An 18,363-nucleotide genomic window follows, 5' to 3' on the forward strand; every position below is an offset into this window, starting at 1 on the left:
TTTTTTTATTTATATATGACAGCAGAATGCATTATAGTTTTTATTACATATATAGGGCACAATTTTTCATATCTCTTGTTGTATACATAGTATATTCACACCAATTTGTGTCTTCATACCCTTACTTTGGATAATAATGATTATCACATTCTACCATCATTAATTACCCCATGCCCCCTCCCTTCCCCTCCAACCCCTCTTCCTTATCTAAAGTTCCTCTTTTTCCTCCCATGCTCCCTCTCCCTATCCCACTATGAATCAGCCTCCTTATATCAAAGAAAACATTTGGCATTTGGTTTTTTGGGATTGGCTAACTTCATTTAGTATTTATTATCTTCTCTAAATCCATCCATTTACCTGCAAATGCCATGATTTTATTCTCTTTTATTGCTGAGTAATATTCCATTGTGTATATATGCTACTTTTTTTTTATCCATTCATCTAATGAAGAGCATCTAAGTTGATTGCAGTTTAGCTATTGTGAATTGTTCTGCTACACTGATGTGGCTGTGTCCCTATAGTATGCTATTTTTAAGTCCTTTGGATATAGACCGAGGAGAGGGACAGCTGAGTCAAATGGTGGTTCCATTCCCAGTTTTCCAGGAAATCTCCATACTGCTCTCCATGTTGACTGCACCAATTTGCAGTCCCACCAGCGGTTTTTTTCAACTTTATGGGAGTTGATTATTTTATTGCTTTCCTGAACTTCTATGAGTTAAACTTAGAAAAACCACTGTTTGAAGATTTTTATTTCTTTTATTTTAGTAGCATTCTGTGCTAGTTTATGCTAATGACTAGAAAAAGTGAAATAGTGACCAGGCAGACTGTTTGTTCACTCTGAATGAGTGAATTTCACTTGCTTTTGGTTCTGTTTGTATTGAATTATAATCATGTTTATTTATTCAACAATGCTTTAAGTTATCTTTGGGGGTTTTGTGTTGTTGTTTTTGGTGTAAAACTATAATATTATAACCTAAGTGAACCCTAAGAAGAGATCACTGCATATTAAAAGAAAGAAAAGAAAATTAAATCTTAGGGTACTTTATTGAAAGTCTAGTTTATGTGTTCAGGAACCCTTTTCTGAAAAGGATATTTTTATACTGATCTTTTAGTGTTATCAAATTGTTGCTGTTTCATAAAGTCAAAGATATTTTGGCATCAATAAGTATTTATTATTTGGGGTTTTAAATTATTGTTTATGATCTTTTCAAATGCCATAAATGTTTTAAAAGCATGTTATTTCCTTTTCTCTTCTAAAGATCTCTCCCTGAAAACCTCCAAGTCCCTCTAGATGACTAAGGAATCTAGGGAATGGCAGGTCTCTCTAAGAAAGACTTGTCTGGTTTATATAAACTCTGTTAAATATATTATTATTAAATGTTTGTAAATTAACCTGAGGTTTTAAAAATATTTCTATTGACTAGATGATATTATGTTAGTTTTTATATCATTTCTCTATAGGGCAGATTTGTACATATATGTGTTAATGTGTTCTAGTTGTGAACTGGCTATATTCATTTTTTAACTTTATTTTTATCAAAGGAAAATACATTGAGATAGTTTTTAAAAGCCATATAGCACCTCAAAGATTATAATGAAAAATAAGTTTCTTGGTAATAAATATGTATGGCAGAGGAAGACTATCTTTATAAAAGCTGAAATCTCAAAAGGGAAAAAAATCATCACATTTAGTTGTATTAAATTTTCAATGTAAAGGGAGGGGGCAGGAGGTTAGCAGTGGACATCATTATCCAAAGTACATATATGAAGACATGAATTGGTGTGAACATACTCTATATACAAACAGATATATGAAAAATTGTGTTCTATATGTGTAATAAGAACTGGGATGCATTCCGCTGTGATGCATTTAAAAAATAAAAGCAATTGAAATTTTTTTCAATGTATTGAGTGAATCTTAACAAATGAGTGAATCTTAACATTGTGTACATCCACAAGACTGGGATCCTAATTAGAATAAACTGTATTCCACGTTTCTATAAATATATCAAAATAGATTCTACTGTCAGATATATATATATATATATATATATATATATATATATATATATAAAACAAATTTAAAAATTTTTCAGTTAAAGATTCCTTAAGTACAGTCAACAGACAATGATGACAACAACCAAGTAGATGTGGAAAACATTTGTAGCATAAAGTACATACTGAGGATTAATAGCTATATTATTCAGGGTTCTTATAAAGGAATAAGTAAACAGTTCATCAGGAAAAAACTGATGGAGAAGATGAAAAAGAAATTTTTAAAAAATCCATATGGCTTACAAAACAAAAGTGTTTAAACTCCCCAGGAAAATTCAAATGAATAGGTTATGTCCGTCAGACTAGGAAAATAAAGCTTTGGATGTATTGTTTAGTGGAATTTTCTCATATATTGAATGAGAAAAGTATAGAAAAGAGCATAATATGATGATTTTAATTCTTTTAACAAAAATATGTGCAGAAGCCTATGGATATATATATGCTAAGTGTGTGTATGTATGATCATATGAACTAGGAGAAAAATATTCAAAGTATTCATTAGTAAGGTAACAGGCTTACCTGAGCAGAAGGCAGGAGAAGGGGGCCAAGAGGAAAAAAAGAGAAAAGGAAGATCATATAAATATAAAGAACAAAGCCATCTTTAAATGTTTGTGTCATAATATTGTCATATTATACAGTGTGGTATCACAGCAAATGTAACCTAATTAGAGAATATCTAGGCTCAGTCTCAGCCCCTCTGCTCTTTAGCCATATGACCTTAGTCAAAAGCTGAATCTCTCTGGGTATGTTTGTTGTTCTTTAAAATGGAGATAATAAAACCCACTACATAATTGTAGTATGTATCAAATGAGAAAATACATAAGAAAGTTATTGGCATAATATCTGCCCTGTACTATGGCCTCATTAAATCTTGTTTCCCTCCCTGCCTTTAAAAATATTTAACTTTCATAATGTGATTATTAATTTCTAGATTATGTGTTGCAATCCAAGAAGCCAACCAGTTAAGAACAGAAAAAACACATCAGGAAAAACAAACCAGAGACCTTCAAGCAATGTGTAACAAATTAGAAAATGAAAAATATGAGGCTATTCTAAGAGCTAGAGATAGCATGCAACTCCTAGAAGAAGCTAACCTTCAAAAAAGTCAGGTAAGAAATCTCAAAAAAAAAAAAGAGAGAGAGAGAGAAAGAGAGAACTCACAAACATGTTTATAAATAATAAAATGCCAAAAATTCCTCTGTGGCCTAATAGTAAATGAATCATCAGCTGCAGCATAAATGCAGGAGAATGACACTATTCTGTTCTCAGACATACTATATTTTTGAATGGTAAGACTTAATATCATGAAATATGGTAAAATGTCACTTCTTTCCCAAAGCTAATATTTAAATATCAGACTTCCCTGTGTAACTGATTTTCCTCTCCTATAGTCACACTTCTTAAAAACTCTTATAATGCTTTGCCACTGTATACCCTATATTTTATTCAGTTGGATCAGATGAGTCTTATTCACCCTCTTTCCTCTTCAGCTCCTACACAATTACTCTAATAGAGCAAAAGTTTAATTGGCAGAGTTAATTTTAACTTTAAAGATTATTAACTAGATTCTTTTTGTCACTTTTCCTTTTTTAACCTTCTAAACATTGTGATTTCTGTGCCATCTTATACCATGTTTTTTTTTTTCCTTGTACTGTTTCTGTATGAATGGTAAAGATACTTTAATGGCACTGTCTTTTTATGTAGAGCTCATATTATCACTAGTTTATTTATCAACATTTATTGATATGTGAACTGTATGCAGAATGTTCTACTAGGAAATGTGAGGCATTTAAAGGAAATGCATTGGTTCATTTTTTACAAGATGGAGAATTTTCCAAGAAAGCTACTAAAAACAGAACAAGCTAAATACTAAAGTGCTTATCTTGCCTTTCAGGTAGTATTCCCTATGTGATCTGAGTTCTGTCTCTTAGACTACTTAAAATGAACACAATAAGGCTGGGGGTGTAGCTCAGTGTGGTACACTACTTGCCTAGAGTGTCAGGGACCCAGGTTCAGTTCCCAGCACCACATACAAAGAGAGCACACAATAGACACGATATGTCTGAGTATTGTTTTAAGCATCCAAGTTAACCAGAAATGTTCAGGACGGGACAAAATTGTTTACCTCTATCTTCTGAAACCTAATTGCATGAGCACTTTGAATTACCATCAGGTCACAAAAATGAAGATCTTGTGTAGGATACTATGGACAGAGGAGGTGTGTAGACACTCATTGCCTTCCCCCCAGGATCTTATCATGCAAATTCTAATAGATGCCCACACAGGCTTCCTATTGGTAGAGTGTCCATCTCCCATGTGACTCCTTGCTTAACTGCTGGAGGATCCCATCTTCAGTTACTTGTTTGATGTTCAGAGTCACTAGCTCTCTAAACCCACTAACTCTGAAGTGTTTAATTCTGTGAATATTTTGACAAAATTGACACAGGTTCATTGAAACAGATTGGGAATCATAATTTAGAGCTTATATATCCTTTATTATCATTAAGAATGAAAACAAAGATTGTCCTATAAATAGGACACTGGACAATGTAATATCTTTTTTTATTGGTTGTTCAAAACATTACAAAGCTCTTGGCATATCATATTTCATACATTAGATTCAAGTGGGTTATGAACTCCCATTTTTACCCCAATTACAGATGGCAGAATCACATTGGTTACACATCCACATTTTTACATGATACCATATTAGTGACTGTTGTATTCTGCTACCTTTCCTATCCTCTATTATCCCCCCTCCTCTCCCTTCCCATCTTCTCTCTCTACCCCATCTACTGCAATTCATTTCTCTCCTTGTTTTTTTCCCCATTCCCCTCACAACCTCTTATATGTAATTTTGTATAACAATGAGGGTCTCTTTCCATTTCTATGCAATTTCCCTTTTCTCTCCCTTTCCCTCCCACCACTCATCTCTGTTTAATGTTAGTATTTTCCTCCTGCTCTTCCTCCCTGCTCTGTTCTTAGTTGCTCTCATTATATCAAAGAAGACATTTGGCATTTGTTTTTTAGGGATTGGCTAGCATCACTTATCATAATCTGCTCTAATGCCATCCATTTCCCTGCAAATTCCATGATTTTGTCATTTTTTAGTGCTGCATAATACTCCATTCTGTATAAATGCCACATTGTTTTTATCCATTCATCTATTGAAGGGCATCTGGGTTGGTTCCACAGTCTAGCTATTGTGAATTGTGCTGCTATGAACATCGATGTGGCAGTATCCCTGTAGCATGCTCTTTTAAGGTCTTCAGGGAATAGTCCGAGAAGGGCAATAGCAGGGTCAAATGGTGGTTCCATTCCCAGCTTTCCCAGGAATCTCCAAACTGCTTTACAAATTGGCTGCACCAATTTGCAGTCCCACCAGCAATGTACAAGTGTACCCCTTTCTCCACATCCTCGCCAGCACTTGTTCTTGGTTGACTTCATAGTGGCTGCCAATCTTACTGGAGTGAGATGGTATCTTAGGGTGGTTTTGATTTGCATTTCTCTGACTGCTAGAGATGGTGAGCATTTTTTTCATGTACTTGTTGATTGATTGTATATTCTCCTCTGAGAAGTGTCTGTTCAGGTCCTTGGCCCATTTGTTGATTGGGTTATTTGTTTTCTTATTGTTTAATTTTTTGAGTTCTTTGTTTACTCTGGATATTAGGGCTCTGTCTGAAGTGTGAGGAGTAAAAATTTGTTCCCAGGATGTAGGCTCCCTATTTACCTCTCTTATTGTTTCTCTTGCTGAGAAAAACCTTTTTAGTTTGAGTAAGTCCCATTTGTTGGTTCTAGTTATTAACTCTTGTGCTATGGGTGTCCTATTAAGGAATTTGGAGCCCGACCCCACAATATGTAGATCGGAGCCAACTTTTTCTTCTATCAGGCACAGAGTCTCTGATTTGATATCAAGCTCTTTGATCCATTTTGAGTTAACTTTTGTGCATGGTGAGAGAAAGGGATTCAGTTTCATTTTGTTGCATACGGATTTCCAGTTTTCCCAGCACCATTTGTTGAAGATACTATCCTTCCTTCATTGCATGCTTTCAGCCCCTTTATCAAATATAAGATAGTTGTAACTTTGTGGATTGGTCTCTGTGTCCTCTATTCTGCACCATTGGTCCACCCGCCTGTTTTGGTACCAGTACCATGCTGTTTTTGTTACTATTGCTCTGTAGTATAGTTCAAAATCTGGTATCGCTCTACCGCCTGACTCACACTTCCTGCTTCAAATATGAATTTCATAATTGCTTTATCTATTTCTACAAGAAATGCCCTTGGGATTTTGATTGGCATTGCTGTAAACCTATGGAGAACTTTGGGTAATTTCGCCATTTTAATGATGTTAGTTCTTCCTATCCATGAACAGGGTATATTTTTCCATCTTCTAAGGTCTTCTTCTATTTCTCTCTTTAGGGTTCTGTAGTTTTCATTGTATAAATCTTTCACCTCTTTTGTTAGGTTGATTCCCAAGTATTTTATTTTTTTTGAGGATATTGTGAATGGGGTGATTATCCTCATTTCCATTTCAGAAGATTTGTCGCTGATATACAGGAATGCCTTTGATTTATGCGTGTTGATTTTATATCCTGCCACTTTGCTGAATTCATTTATTAACTCTAGTAGTTTCTTTGTAGACCCTTTTGGGTCTGTTAGATATAGTATCTTATCATCCACATATAGTGATAATTTAAGTTCTTCTTTTCCTATTTTTATGCCTTTAATTTCTTTTGTCTGTCTAATTGCTCTGGCTAGTATTTCAAGAACTAAATTGAATAGAAGTGGTAAGAGAGGGCATCCCTGTCTTGTTCCAGATTTTAGAGGGAATGCCTTCAGTTTTTCTCCATTCAGAATAATGCTAGCCTGAGGCTTAGCATATATAGCTTTTACGATGTTGAGGTAAGATCCTGTTATCCCTAGTTTTTCTAGTATTTTGAACATAAAGGGATGTTGTACTTTGTCAAATGCTTTTGCTGCATCTTTCGAGATGATCATGTGGTTCTTATCTTTAAGTCTATTGATGTGCTGAATAACATTTATTGATTTCCATATATTGAACCAGCCTTGCATCCCAGGGATGAATCCTACTTGATCATGGTGCACAAGTTTTTTGATATGCTTTTGTATTCAATTCGCCAGGATTTTATTGAGGATTTTTGCATCTATGTTCATTAGAGATATTGGTTTGTAGTTTTCTTTCTTTGAAGTGTCTTTGTCTGGTTTCGGGATCAGGGTGATGTTGGCCTCATAGAATGAATTTGGAAGATCTCCTTCTTTTTCTATTTCTTGAAATAACTTGAAAAGTATTGGTATTAATTCTTCTTTGAAGGTTTTGTAAAACTCCGCTGTATACCCATCCGGTCCTGGGCTTTTCTTGGTTGGTAGTCTTTTGATGGCTTCTTCTATTTCCTCCTTTGTTATTGGTCTGTTTAAATTGTGTGTATCTTCCTGACTCAATCTGGGAAAATCATATGATTTAAGAAATTTATCGATATCTTCACTATCTTCTATTTTATTGGAATATAGGTTTTCAAAATAATTTCTAATTATCTTCTGTATTTCTGTAGTGTCCGTTGTGATATTGCCTTTTTCATCCCGTATGTTGGTAATTTGAGTTCTCTCTCTTCTTCTTTTTGTTAGCATGACTAAGGGTCTGTCGATCTTATTTATTTTTTCGAAGAACCAACTTTTAGTTTTATCAATTTTTTCAATGGTTTATTTTGTTTCAATTTCGTTGATTTCCGCTCTGATTTTAATTGTTTCTTGCCTTCTACTACATTTGCTGTTGTTTTGCTCTTCCGTTTCTAGGGTTTTGAGATGAAGTGTGAGTTCATTTATTTGTTGGTTTTTTTCTTTTATTGAGGAATGAACTCCAGGCAATGAATTTCCCTCTTAAAACTGCTTTCATGGGCTGGGGATGTGGCTCAAGCGGTAGCGCGCTCGCCTGGCATGCATGCGGCCCGGGTTCGATCCTCAGCACCACATACCAACAAAAGATGTTCTGTCCGCCGAGAACTAAAAAATAAATATTAAAAAATTCTCTCTCTCTCTCCTCTCTCACTCTCTCTTTAAAAAAAAAAAAACTGCTTTCATTGTGTCCCATAGATTCCGATATGTTGTGTCTGTATTTTCATTTATCTCTAAGAAGTTTTTGATTTCCTCCTTTATGTCTTCTGTAACCCATTGATCATTCAGTAACATATTCATTTTCCAGGTGATGCAGGATTTTTCCTTCCTTCTTTTATCATTGATTTCCAGTTTCATTCCATTTTGATCAGATATGGTGCATGGTATTATCTCCAAACCTTTATATTTACTAAGAGTTGCCCTATGGCATAATATATGGTCTATCTTTGAGAAGGATCCATGTGCTGCTGAGAAAAAAGTATATCCATTTGATGATGGTTGATATATTCTATATATGTCGGTTAAGTCTAGGTTATTAATTGTGTTATTGAGTTCTATAGTTTCTTTATTCAGCTTTTGTCTGGTGGATCTGTCCAATGGCGAGAGCGGTGTGTTGAAGTCACCGATAATTATTGTGTTGTGGTCTATTTGACTCTTGAACTTGAGCAGAGTTTGTTTTATGAATGTTGCAGCTCCATTGTTTGGTGCATACATATTGATAATTGTTATGTCTTGTTGGTGGATGGTTCTTTTTAACAGTATATAGTGGCCTTCTTTATCCCTTTTGATTACCTTAGGTTTGAAGTTGATTTTATTCGATATGAGTATGGCCACTCCTGCTTGCTTCTGAGGACCATGTGAGTGGTATGATTTTTCCCAACCTTTCACTTTCAACCTGTGTATGTCTTTTCCTATCATATGAGTCTCCTGAAGGCAGCATATTGTTGGATTTGTTTTTTTAATCCAGGTTACTAGCCTTTGTCTCTTGATTGGTGAATTTAAGCCATTAACGTTTAAGGTTACTATTGATATATTGTTTGTACTTCCAGTCATGCTTATTTATTTATTTATTTTAATATGGCTCATTTTTCCTTTTTGGTTCTTTTTTTTTTCTTCCCTTTACTGAGTTACCTCCCAGTGTTAGTTTTGGGTTCTGTTTTTCAATTCCTCTTCTTGTAGTGTTTTGCTCAAAATGCCTTGAAGTGCTGGTTTTCTGGCTGTGAATTCTTTTAACTTTTGTTTATCATGAAATATTTTAATTTCATTGTCAAACCTGAAGCTTTATTTTGCTGGATACAGTATTCTTGGTTGGAATCCATTATTTTTCAGCATTTGAAATATGTTGTTCCAGGATCTTCTTGCTTTCAACATCTGTGATGAAAAATCAGCCGTTAACCTAATTGGTTTATCCCTGAATGTAATCTGCCTTCTTTCTCTCGTAGCTTTTAATATTCTCTCCTTGTTCTGTATGTTGGATATCTTCATAATTATGTGTCTTGGAGTTGGTCTATTATGGTTTTGTATGTTTGGGGTATTGTAGGCTTCCAGGATTTGCAATCCATTCCATCTTTCACATCTGGAAAGTTTTCTAGGATTATTTCATTCAATAGATTATTTATTCCTTTGATTTGAACCTCTATACCTTCTTCTATCCTGATGACTCTCAAGTTTGGTTTTTTTATGACATCCCATATCTCTTGGATAGATTGCTCGTGATTTCTTAGCATCCTTTCTGTGTTTACTATATTCTTTTCAAGTTGATATACTTTGTCTTCATTATCTGATGTTCTGACTTCTATTTGATCTAGTCTATTTGTAATATTCTCGTTTGAGTTTTTAATTTGGTTTATGGTTTCCTGCATTTCTAGGATTACTGTTTGATTTTTTTTTTAAATCTCTATCTCCTGGTATAGCTTGTTCTTTGCCACTTGAATTTGCTTATTTAATTCATTTTCAAAGTATACTTTCATTGTTTGGACTTGCTGTCTAATGTGTTCTCTAAGATTCCGTTCCATATGAGTTAGGTATGCCTTCTTTCTCTGTCCATTTTTCTGAAGCCTCTATGTTCTCCTGTGAATTTAAGTTGTCCTGCATTGTTTGTAATCCTTTTTTCCCTTGTTTTTTCATGGTGCTCACATTGCTTTCCAACTCTGTTTGACTGCTATATTTCTGTTTTCTTCTTTAAATTTGTGTTGGTTTTTATAGTTCCAATATCTCTCCTTTGTGTTGGGAGAAAATGGTTAGAGATGTTGGATTTAATTGTGATTTAAGGTAAATTCATTAGTTTCATTAAAGGCCTACAGAATTTGATGGCATGTATAGAATTGAGGTTTGAACTTCGGATTTTATGTTGAGGTCGGGCACTTTGGTATGGAGGTTAGTATATGTTAGCTTCTTTGGGGGGTTGCTCAAATGCAGGCGGAATTAACAATAGAATAGACAGGAGTACTTGGGGGTAGTTAAGGGCTTAGGCAGACTATAGACCTATTCGTAGTATTCATCTATTTGCATTTAGTAAGTTATATGTAATCTGGGTGTTCATGCTTAAGAGGAAAGATGGTGAAAAGGTAAGGAAGCAAACCAAGAAAGAGAGAGGGAGAGAGGAAAGAAAGAGAAAAGAATAGAAAAGAAAAGGAAATGATAATAAAAAAATAATAAAATGCAGTAAAATAAAAATTACATTTAAAAAAATAATAGTATAATTGTAGAAAAGAAAAAAAAATTAAAATTAAAAAATTTTAAAAAAAATTAAAAGAAAAAAGGGACACTGTTAGGCTTCTATGTTCTTCGCTTCCAGTAGGTGGTGCTGTGCCTTCCGGGCCAAGATTTTGCCCTCCGGCTGTAGGAAACAATCCGTGTGAGGCCGCTCCCTCCTCCCCCCACTGCTGTCTCTCAAATCTGTTAGCTTAGGTTTATTCCTGGTTTCTAGTCCCCTGGCTTCTCCTGTCAGCCAGGCCTTCCCCAGTGTGATGCCTCTCGGCAGTTCAAACTACACTCTGTGCCTGCAGTTTCCTGGATGTGGAGCACGGCTTTTGGGAACCGGCACCTTATTGTTTTGATTCCCTCCGCTAGCCCCTCCTCCGAGAGCTGGCGAGACACGTCACTGCACCCCACACGTGTCCCAGCGTCCTTCTCCTAGAACACTGATGATTTGAAATGCAGCATGTTCCTCAAGATAGAATGGCATCCCCTTTCTAGAGAATACTTTTATGAATCTGTTTTATACTACTTATCAATTATGTAAATATTTTGTTCAGTTGATCATTTAGCTAGAGTAACTTTTTTACAGTTTTTTATTGTTTCTTTTTAGTTTTGTATGACAGCAGAATCCGTTTTGATATAGTTATATCGTATTCTAGTTAGAGTCCCATTCTTACGGCTATCCTTGGTGGTGGGATTCTCTGTGGTGTTTTCATGTATGTACATGGGAAAACTATGTCAGACTCACTCCACTGTCCTTCCTTTGCTTACTGCCCCTTTCCCTCCACCCCCCATTGTCTAATCTACTACACTTCTGTCCTTCCTCTCACCACCACCCCTTCTTGTGGGTTAGCTTCCACCTACCAGAGAAAACATTTGACCTTTAGTTTTTGAGGGATTGGCTTATTTCACTTAGCATGATAGTCTTCAGATTCAACCTTTGGCAAATGTTATAAAGTCATTCTTCTTTGTGGCTTACTAATACTCCACTTTGTATATTTACCACATTTTCTTTATCCATTCATCTATTGAAAGGGACTTGGGTTAGTTCCATAGCTTAGCTAATTGAGTTGCTATAAACATTAATGTGGCTGCATCATTGTAATATGCTGATTTTACCTCCTTTGGATATAAACCAAGGAGTGGGATAACTGGGTCAAATGGTGATTCCATTCCAGGTTTTCTGAGGAATCTCCACACTGCTTTCCATTGTGGTTAAACCAATTTGCAGTCCCACCAGCAATGTATGAATATACCTTTTTCCTCGCATCCTCACCACCACTTATTGTTACTTGTATTCTTGATTATTACCATTCTGACTGGAGTGAGATGGAAATCTCAGTGTAGTTTTAATTTGCATTTCTCTAATTGCTAGACATGTTGAACATTTTTTTCATATATTTATTGACCATTGGTATTTCTTCTGTGAAGTGCCTGTTCAGTTCCTTTGCTCATTTATTGATTAGGTTATTTGGTTTTCTTTTGGTGTTTTTTGAGTTCTTTATATATGCCAGAGATTAAGCTCTATCTGAAGTGCAGGTAAAGATTTTTCTATCATTCTGTAGGCTTTCTCTTCATGCTCTTGATTATTTCCTTTGCTGTGAAGAAGCTTTTTAGTTTGATGCCATCCTGTTTATTGATTATTGATTTTACTTCTTGCTCTGTCGTGTTCTTATTAAGGAAGTCAGTTTCTGTGCTGGTATGTTAGAGTGTTGGGCCTACCTTTTCTTTAAGTATTTGCAGGGTTTCTGTTCTATGACCTAGGTCCTTGATCCACTTTGAGCTGAATTTTATACAGGGTGAGAGATAGGGGTTACTATAAAAGTTATTCTACTACATATGGAAAACTGGAATTCCATATGAAGTAGGGTAATTTTTATAGTAAAATTTATACCATTCTCACATTGAATTTAAAATATTTTCAAATACCCTTGTCAATCACCTATTACTTTTCTCAGTAGATGTCTAAAAACCTACGATAATTATTTCAAAGTTACCATAGGTGCTGTATTTGCTGCTCAATTTATGTTGTGGGTGTTCTGCATCTGGGACACTGGGACAAGATGGTCACCAATCGAACAAATAAGTAGGCCGCAGAGCCTGGCATCGTTCCCCTTCTTCATCATCCCCTCTCCTTCTGGAGACTGTTAGGTCATGACAGCTATTATGTCTCACTAGCTTAGCTCATTAAGCTGGAGGAAACCTATTTGAAAATGTTGATGGTATATTTTGAAGATGGTCAAGTTAGAATACAGGGCCAGCACTTGCCTAGAGCAAGGTCCTGGATTCCATCCCTAGCACCAAAAAAAGAAAAAAGAAAGAAAGAGAAGAAAAAGAAAACTTTAAAAAGAGATATTGATTGATTCAATCTGACCTAATTGGAGGAATTCCCAGCTCAGAAAGATGTTTGGGTTAGAGATACAAATTCAGACTTTGTCAGAATATAAGTATTTAAAAATCAGAAGATTTTATTAGATCAACAAGGAAAAGACAGAGAGAAAAGGAGCAAGAACTGCGCTTTGGGTGGTTCAGTATTACAAGATGCAGAAGAAGAAGGTGAGGCAGCATTGAGACTGAGAAGACACATTAGTGAGATGGAAGGAACACCCACAGTGGGGTGCGCTGAAGGCAGTCCAGAAAGCCAAAGAAAAAGGAAGCGATAAGTTATCTCAGTACCATCAAAAGGTAACACCATGGTGACAAAAACTTGATTGGAGGGAGTGTAAAAAGAATGGAAGGAGATGAGTAGAGGGGTTTTACACCATAGGAAAGAAATGGAGTGTGACTGACAAACAGAACTAGAATTTTAACAGTATTTTTAGTGGGTGATGGCAATGATTGGTAGGGATAAAAACGCATCAAAGGTAGTACAGTGTGATCCAGGTAAGAAAGACATGATTTGAATAATATCAAATAACGTAAAGAAGGAGAAATTCAGAGATTTTTTTTCAAGAATATGATACTAATGGATGATGACTTAATTTGTATAGGCACTTGAAAGAGAAGAAAAATTTAAAAATCTCTAAGATTTCTATCTGTAGAGATTGGAAGAATGATGGAAACACTGGCTGAAATAAATGTCAGAGTAAGTTTTTAATTAGGACAAGGATGTATGAGGTTTGGAAAAACGGATATCATTCATGACTCTGGCAACATCTTCAAATGGATATGTCCCAGAAGTTTAGGAGGTGATGTTATTATAAAGAGAGTGATTAGTAGGTTTTTAATAAATTCTCTTTGCTAATAATTATGTGATCTATAACATGAAATGATTATTTTTGTAGGCTCTGCTTGAAAAGAAGCAAAATGAAGAAGATAAAAAGAAAATGAGTGAAGCAGTTTCTCAGCTTATACAAAATACCTCTATAAGAACCAAGAAAGAAGTAAGGAGTTTTTAATTATATTTAAAATTCCAAATCTAAGTCCCAACTATAAAACTAAGTATTACCTAGAGACTTCAAAATTGAAAAGTAAAATTCAGGAAGACCGCCTATGAAATTATTAGTATAAATGGTTAAAAACAAATGTTCCTTTCCTTTAATATTACTCCTAGAGGGACAACCATTTTAGACTGGTTTTTAATAGCATTGTCAGTTTAAAAAAAATAAAAATAAAGTTAGGGCTAGGGATATAGCTCAGTTAACAGAGTGCTTGCCTTGCATGCACAAGGCTGTGGGTCCAATCCCAGCACCACAAATAAATAAATAAATAAAAATAAAGTTAACTGATTTGCTTTCTCACAGACAAATAAGTGGTAAAGTTTGCATTCTTACAAAGCCACTCTATAATGTTTCTTGCCACAAAAGTATTTCTTAGGAATCTATTACAGTCCTGGGCCACATAACAACATTTTGGTCAACAACAGACTGTATATATGACATTGGTTCCATAAGGTTATGATGAAAAATTATTGTCACCTAGTAATTTCTTATTCTAGTAAGTTTTTATTCTTGTTGAAATATGTTTAGATATACAAATATCTACCATTGTGCCTACAGTGTCCAGTATAGCAACATGCCGTTACAGGTCTAAGAGCAATAGCCTAGGTGTGTATGTCAGCTGTACCTTCTAGGTTTGTGTTAAATATTGTCACAAAAACAAAATCACCTAACAATATACTTCTCAGAACAAACCCTGTTGTTAAGCAATTCATGACTGTCCTTTGTCACTGACTAAAACTAGATAAAATCCCAATATAAAAATTCCAGTTTGAGGCAGAATCCAAACTAATTCCTGGGCTTTTTATTTCTGATCTTCTGTATCATTCCTACTAGAACCATGCTGTCTTTATGGGATTGAGACACTATAACTTTAGGCCAGAGTCTAAAGTCTATTTTCTTGAAGACTTATTTTTAAAATAGATAATTAACAAGTTGTATGTATTTTACGGCAAAAGTATTTTTATCAAAGTATTCTATCATGATATTAACACTCCACTTGTATTTTCTAATCCTAAAATGAATTCACTTTGATTTTAAGGTTGGTGGAGGTTGTGTTTTGCATTAACCATTAGATAATCTCAGGGAATTTTTTCTAAGGTGATGTGATGGTGGTAATTCCAAATACCTTCACAAATATGAATATTAACTGCCTCCCATGCCTCCTGTTACTCCCCCATAAGGAACCCTACAGGCAGGGGAAGCTCATTGTCAGAACTGGACTCACTCTCTTCCTCTCAGATCTTTTCCTTTCTCCTGTGCTCCTGTTGATTTCCTTAATACCCAGCCCCTCACTACTGCTCTGGTCATTCACTCAGGAAGTCTTTATTGAGCACTTCCTATGTGTCAAGCATTTTCTGCGTCTCTGACTCCTTTGTGTTTCACACTACTGCCAATTTGGGTTGTTGGTGTTTTTTTTTTTTTTAATATATATAAACTTAAAAATTATTATTGAAAATAATACAGGTTCATGGTTAAAACAAATGGAAGATATATAACATTGTGTAAAAGAAAATTAAGATTGCAAACCCAGTATTCAGAAAATAATAATCACTATGCGTAGCATTTTTCCTTTGAATTTTCATTTAATTAAAATTATGGCATATGTGGAACAAAAATATATACATCAAAATAAAAGGGACATCTTAGAGTAGAAGTAGGAAACCAAGGAAGAGGGAGGAGGGGAGGGAAAAGGGAAAGAACTGGGAAATGAAGTTAACGAAATTCTACTAGGTACATATATGAATGTACCACAGTGCATCCAATTTTATATATAACTATAATGTCTCAATTGAAGAAGTAAACAAATAAATAGCTGGAAGACCAATAGAATAGAGGAAGGGATTTGGGGGGAAAGGGGTGGAAGGGTGTAGGACTGGGGATTGAAATGGAGAAAACTGCCATATGCATGTGTGAGTATGTCAAAATGAACCCCACATTGTTATAATACACTAAAATGAAAATTTTAAATATATGATAAAATATATATACTAAAATTTTTTTATATATACTTAAAATTTACTTATATATCTCACCCTGTGAATAGTGTTAAGCCTGAGAGGTAGAATAATAAGACACATTTCACTTTTAACATTTTTTATTTCTATAGTGTTTGAAATTTCAAAGAGTAGATTTTTTTATAAACAAAATATATATTTTATATGCTGTTTGTCATAGGATATAATATGTAGCATATATTGCTTACATTAATTTTTACTTCAAAATATATTGAAAAGGTTTTGTTTTTTAATTTTGCATCTCTGTTGGTAATGATTTCCCTACTTATTAAAATTTAACATGCTCTCCAGATACGTAGAATAAACCTGTTTAATTGAGGATAACTTTACAGGTGTTTATTTTTATTGGCTAAAGAAATTATAATGTACAAATTTTTACATATTTCTGTTCTGGCCATAAATTTGAACAAAAAGGTACAACAAAGTTTATTTTTTTAGATATTATTTCTTGGCTACTTCTCAAATAAAATCTATTTAAAAATAAAGCATTGTTTACTTTTTTTTTTTTTTATGAAGGATCTCACTAAGTTGCTTAGGGACTTGCTGAGGCTGGCTTTCAACTTATGATCCTCCTGCCTCAGCCTCCTGAGTCTCTGGGATTATAGGGATGCACCACTATGCCCAGCTAAACATTATTTACTTTTGATTTTAAATCATGGCTAGCATACTCATTGGCAATTGCTATTTCTATTTCATGTTAATTTACCTTACTACTACTACTTACTATCCATAAAATTGTAGGAGGAAAAGTTTTCTTAAATAAGGTTGAAGCAAGAGAAGGTATGTGTCCCTGTGTAGACTTCAGAGCCCCAAGCACAGTAAATCACCTCATAGATGTGTGTGTTTGTTCCTATAATAAGGGTTTACCTTTTGTTTCATCAGATACTAGCACTAGAAAATTCCTTATGAACTTTGGAGCATAGTGGAGCAAGATGTCAGCAGTGTTAATAGTTCTACACAGTCTTCAAAAATATGAATAGCTGAGTTCATCTGAATTCTCCAGCATTAGTATAAAAATATTTTAGAATATGTACCCTGCTATTGTTATGAACCCTCAAGTTAGCTATGTCCACTTTAGACAATGAATGGAGCACTTGTTAGAAATTATGTGAGAGATAGACATGGCTATGCTTATCAGGATCAAAATGTTTGTATTACGGGAACATCCATGACTTAGTTTCTTTTTGCCTCAATGTATTAATCAGCTTGCCAGTTCTAATTTATAAGGAGAAAAAGTTTCAGTTTGGCTGATGGTTTCAGAAATTCCAGTCCATGATCATTGTACCCCATCACTTTTAGGACTATAGGGAGTCTGCAAATCACTGCAGGAGTGTATTGGAGTAGCAAAAGCGCTCACCTTCATCAAAATCCAAGGGAGATCAGTAGAGTAGAGGAAAGGGGTCAGGGGAGGGAGGAAGAAAGGGGGCAAGGGGACTTCTGGGGAATGATATTGACCAAATCCTATTGTTATATTGTGTGCATGTATGAATATGTACCATGAATCTCATCACTATGTACAACAATAGTGCACCAAAGGGGGAAAAAAAAAAAAACCCACACACCGCATGGTTGGGAAGTGAATGGGAGGAATGAGAAGGGTCAGGGTCCTGGTTTCCCCTTTTAGGGCCTGTCTCCAGTGACCTGAAGGCCTCCACCAGGCCCCACCTCTTAAAGGTTCTGACATCTCCCAGCAGTGCCTTACTGGGACCAGGCCTCTGCCTGTGACCTGGGAGACATTCCAGATCCAAACCAAGCGCTCAGTCTTCCTAACCTGTTTGGAGATAATAACAATTTCATATGCCCAACATATATAATCCTTAAAAGGCTCATCTCTTATTACTGACCCGTGAACAAAATAGATTGATCTTTAATGTCCTAACCCTTAATTTTATAAGGGAAGTCAACATCAATTATGACCTAAAATACGGCCACATATAATGTTGACAGATCTTCAAAAATATAGTTTATATTAATAAACCAGATAAAGTACATGGCATTTTTCTAAATGTTCCAAAGAAAGTTTTCATTATGTTTTAAAAAGAGTTCATTTAGTACAATTCTAGAAAATTCCCAAAGACTTTTGGATCATGGAAATTTTCTTGACAGTATACGATTGGCATCAGTGTTCTTCACACTCCTTTTAAAAAGCATGAATATCTATTAGAAAAAAATATTGTCATAGGAACCATCCTGACAAGTATTCCTCAGAATACTCCGAGCACATAAATTGTACTGTTTCTGAA

General features: G+C 34.9%; 1 protein-coding gene across 6 annotated transcripts in view; it reads left to right on the forward strand.

Moving 5' to 3' along the window:
* The window catches only part of SCLT1 (sodium channel and clathrin linker 1), a 174,448-nt gene that overhangs the window by 99,085 nt on the left and 57,000 nt on the right, over nucleotides 1-18,363 (forward strand). For all 6 annotated transcript variants that reach the window (XR_014023321.1, XM_081304470.1, XM_081304471.1 and 3 more), the window contains 2 exons: nucleotides 2,987-3,164; nucleotides 13,950-14,048. Coding sequence is in view for 5 of the 6 variants with exons in the window: in XM_081304470.1 (XP_081160596.1) it covers nucleotides 2,987-3,164; nucleotides 13,950-14,048 (277 nt within the window). In the remaining variant the exon portion in view is untranslated. The remainder of the gene's footprint in view (nucleotides 1-2,986; nucleotides 3,165-13,949; nucleotides 14,049-18,363) is intronic.

This window comes from Spermophilus citellus, assembly GCF_964194105.1.
Source record: "Spermophilus citellus genome assembly, chromosome: 8".
NCBI classification, from domain to species: domain Eukaryota; kingdom Metazoa; phylum Chordata; class Mammalia; order Rodentia; family Sciuridae; genus Spermophilus; species Spermophilus citellus.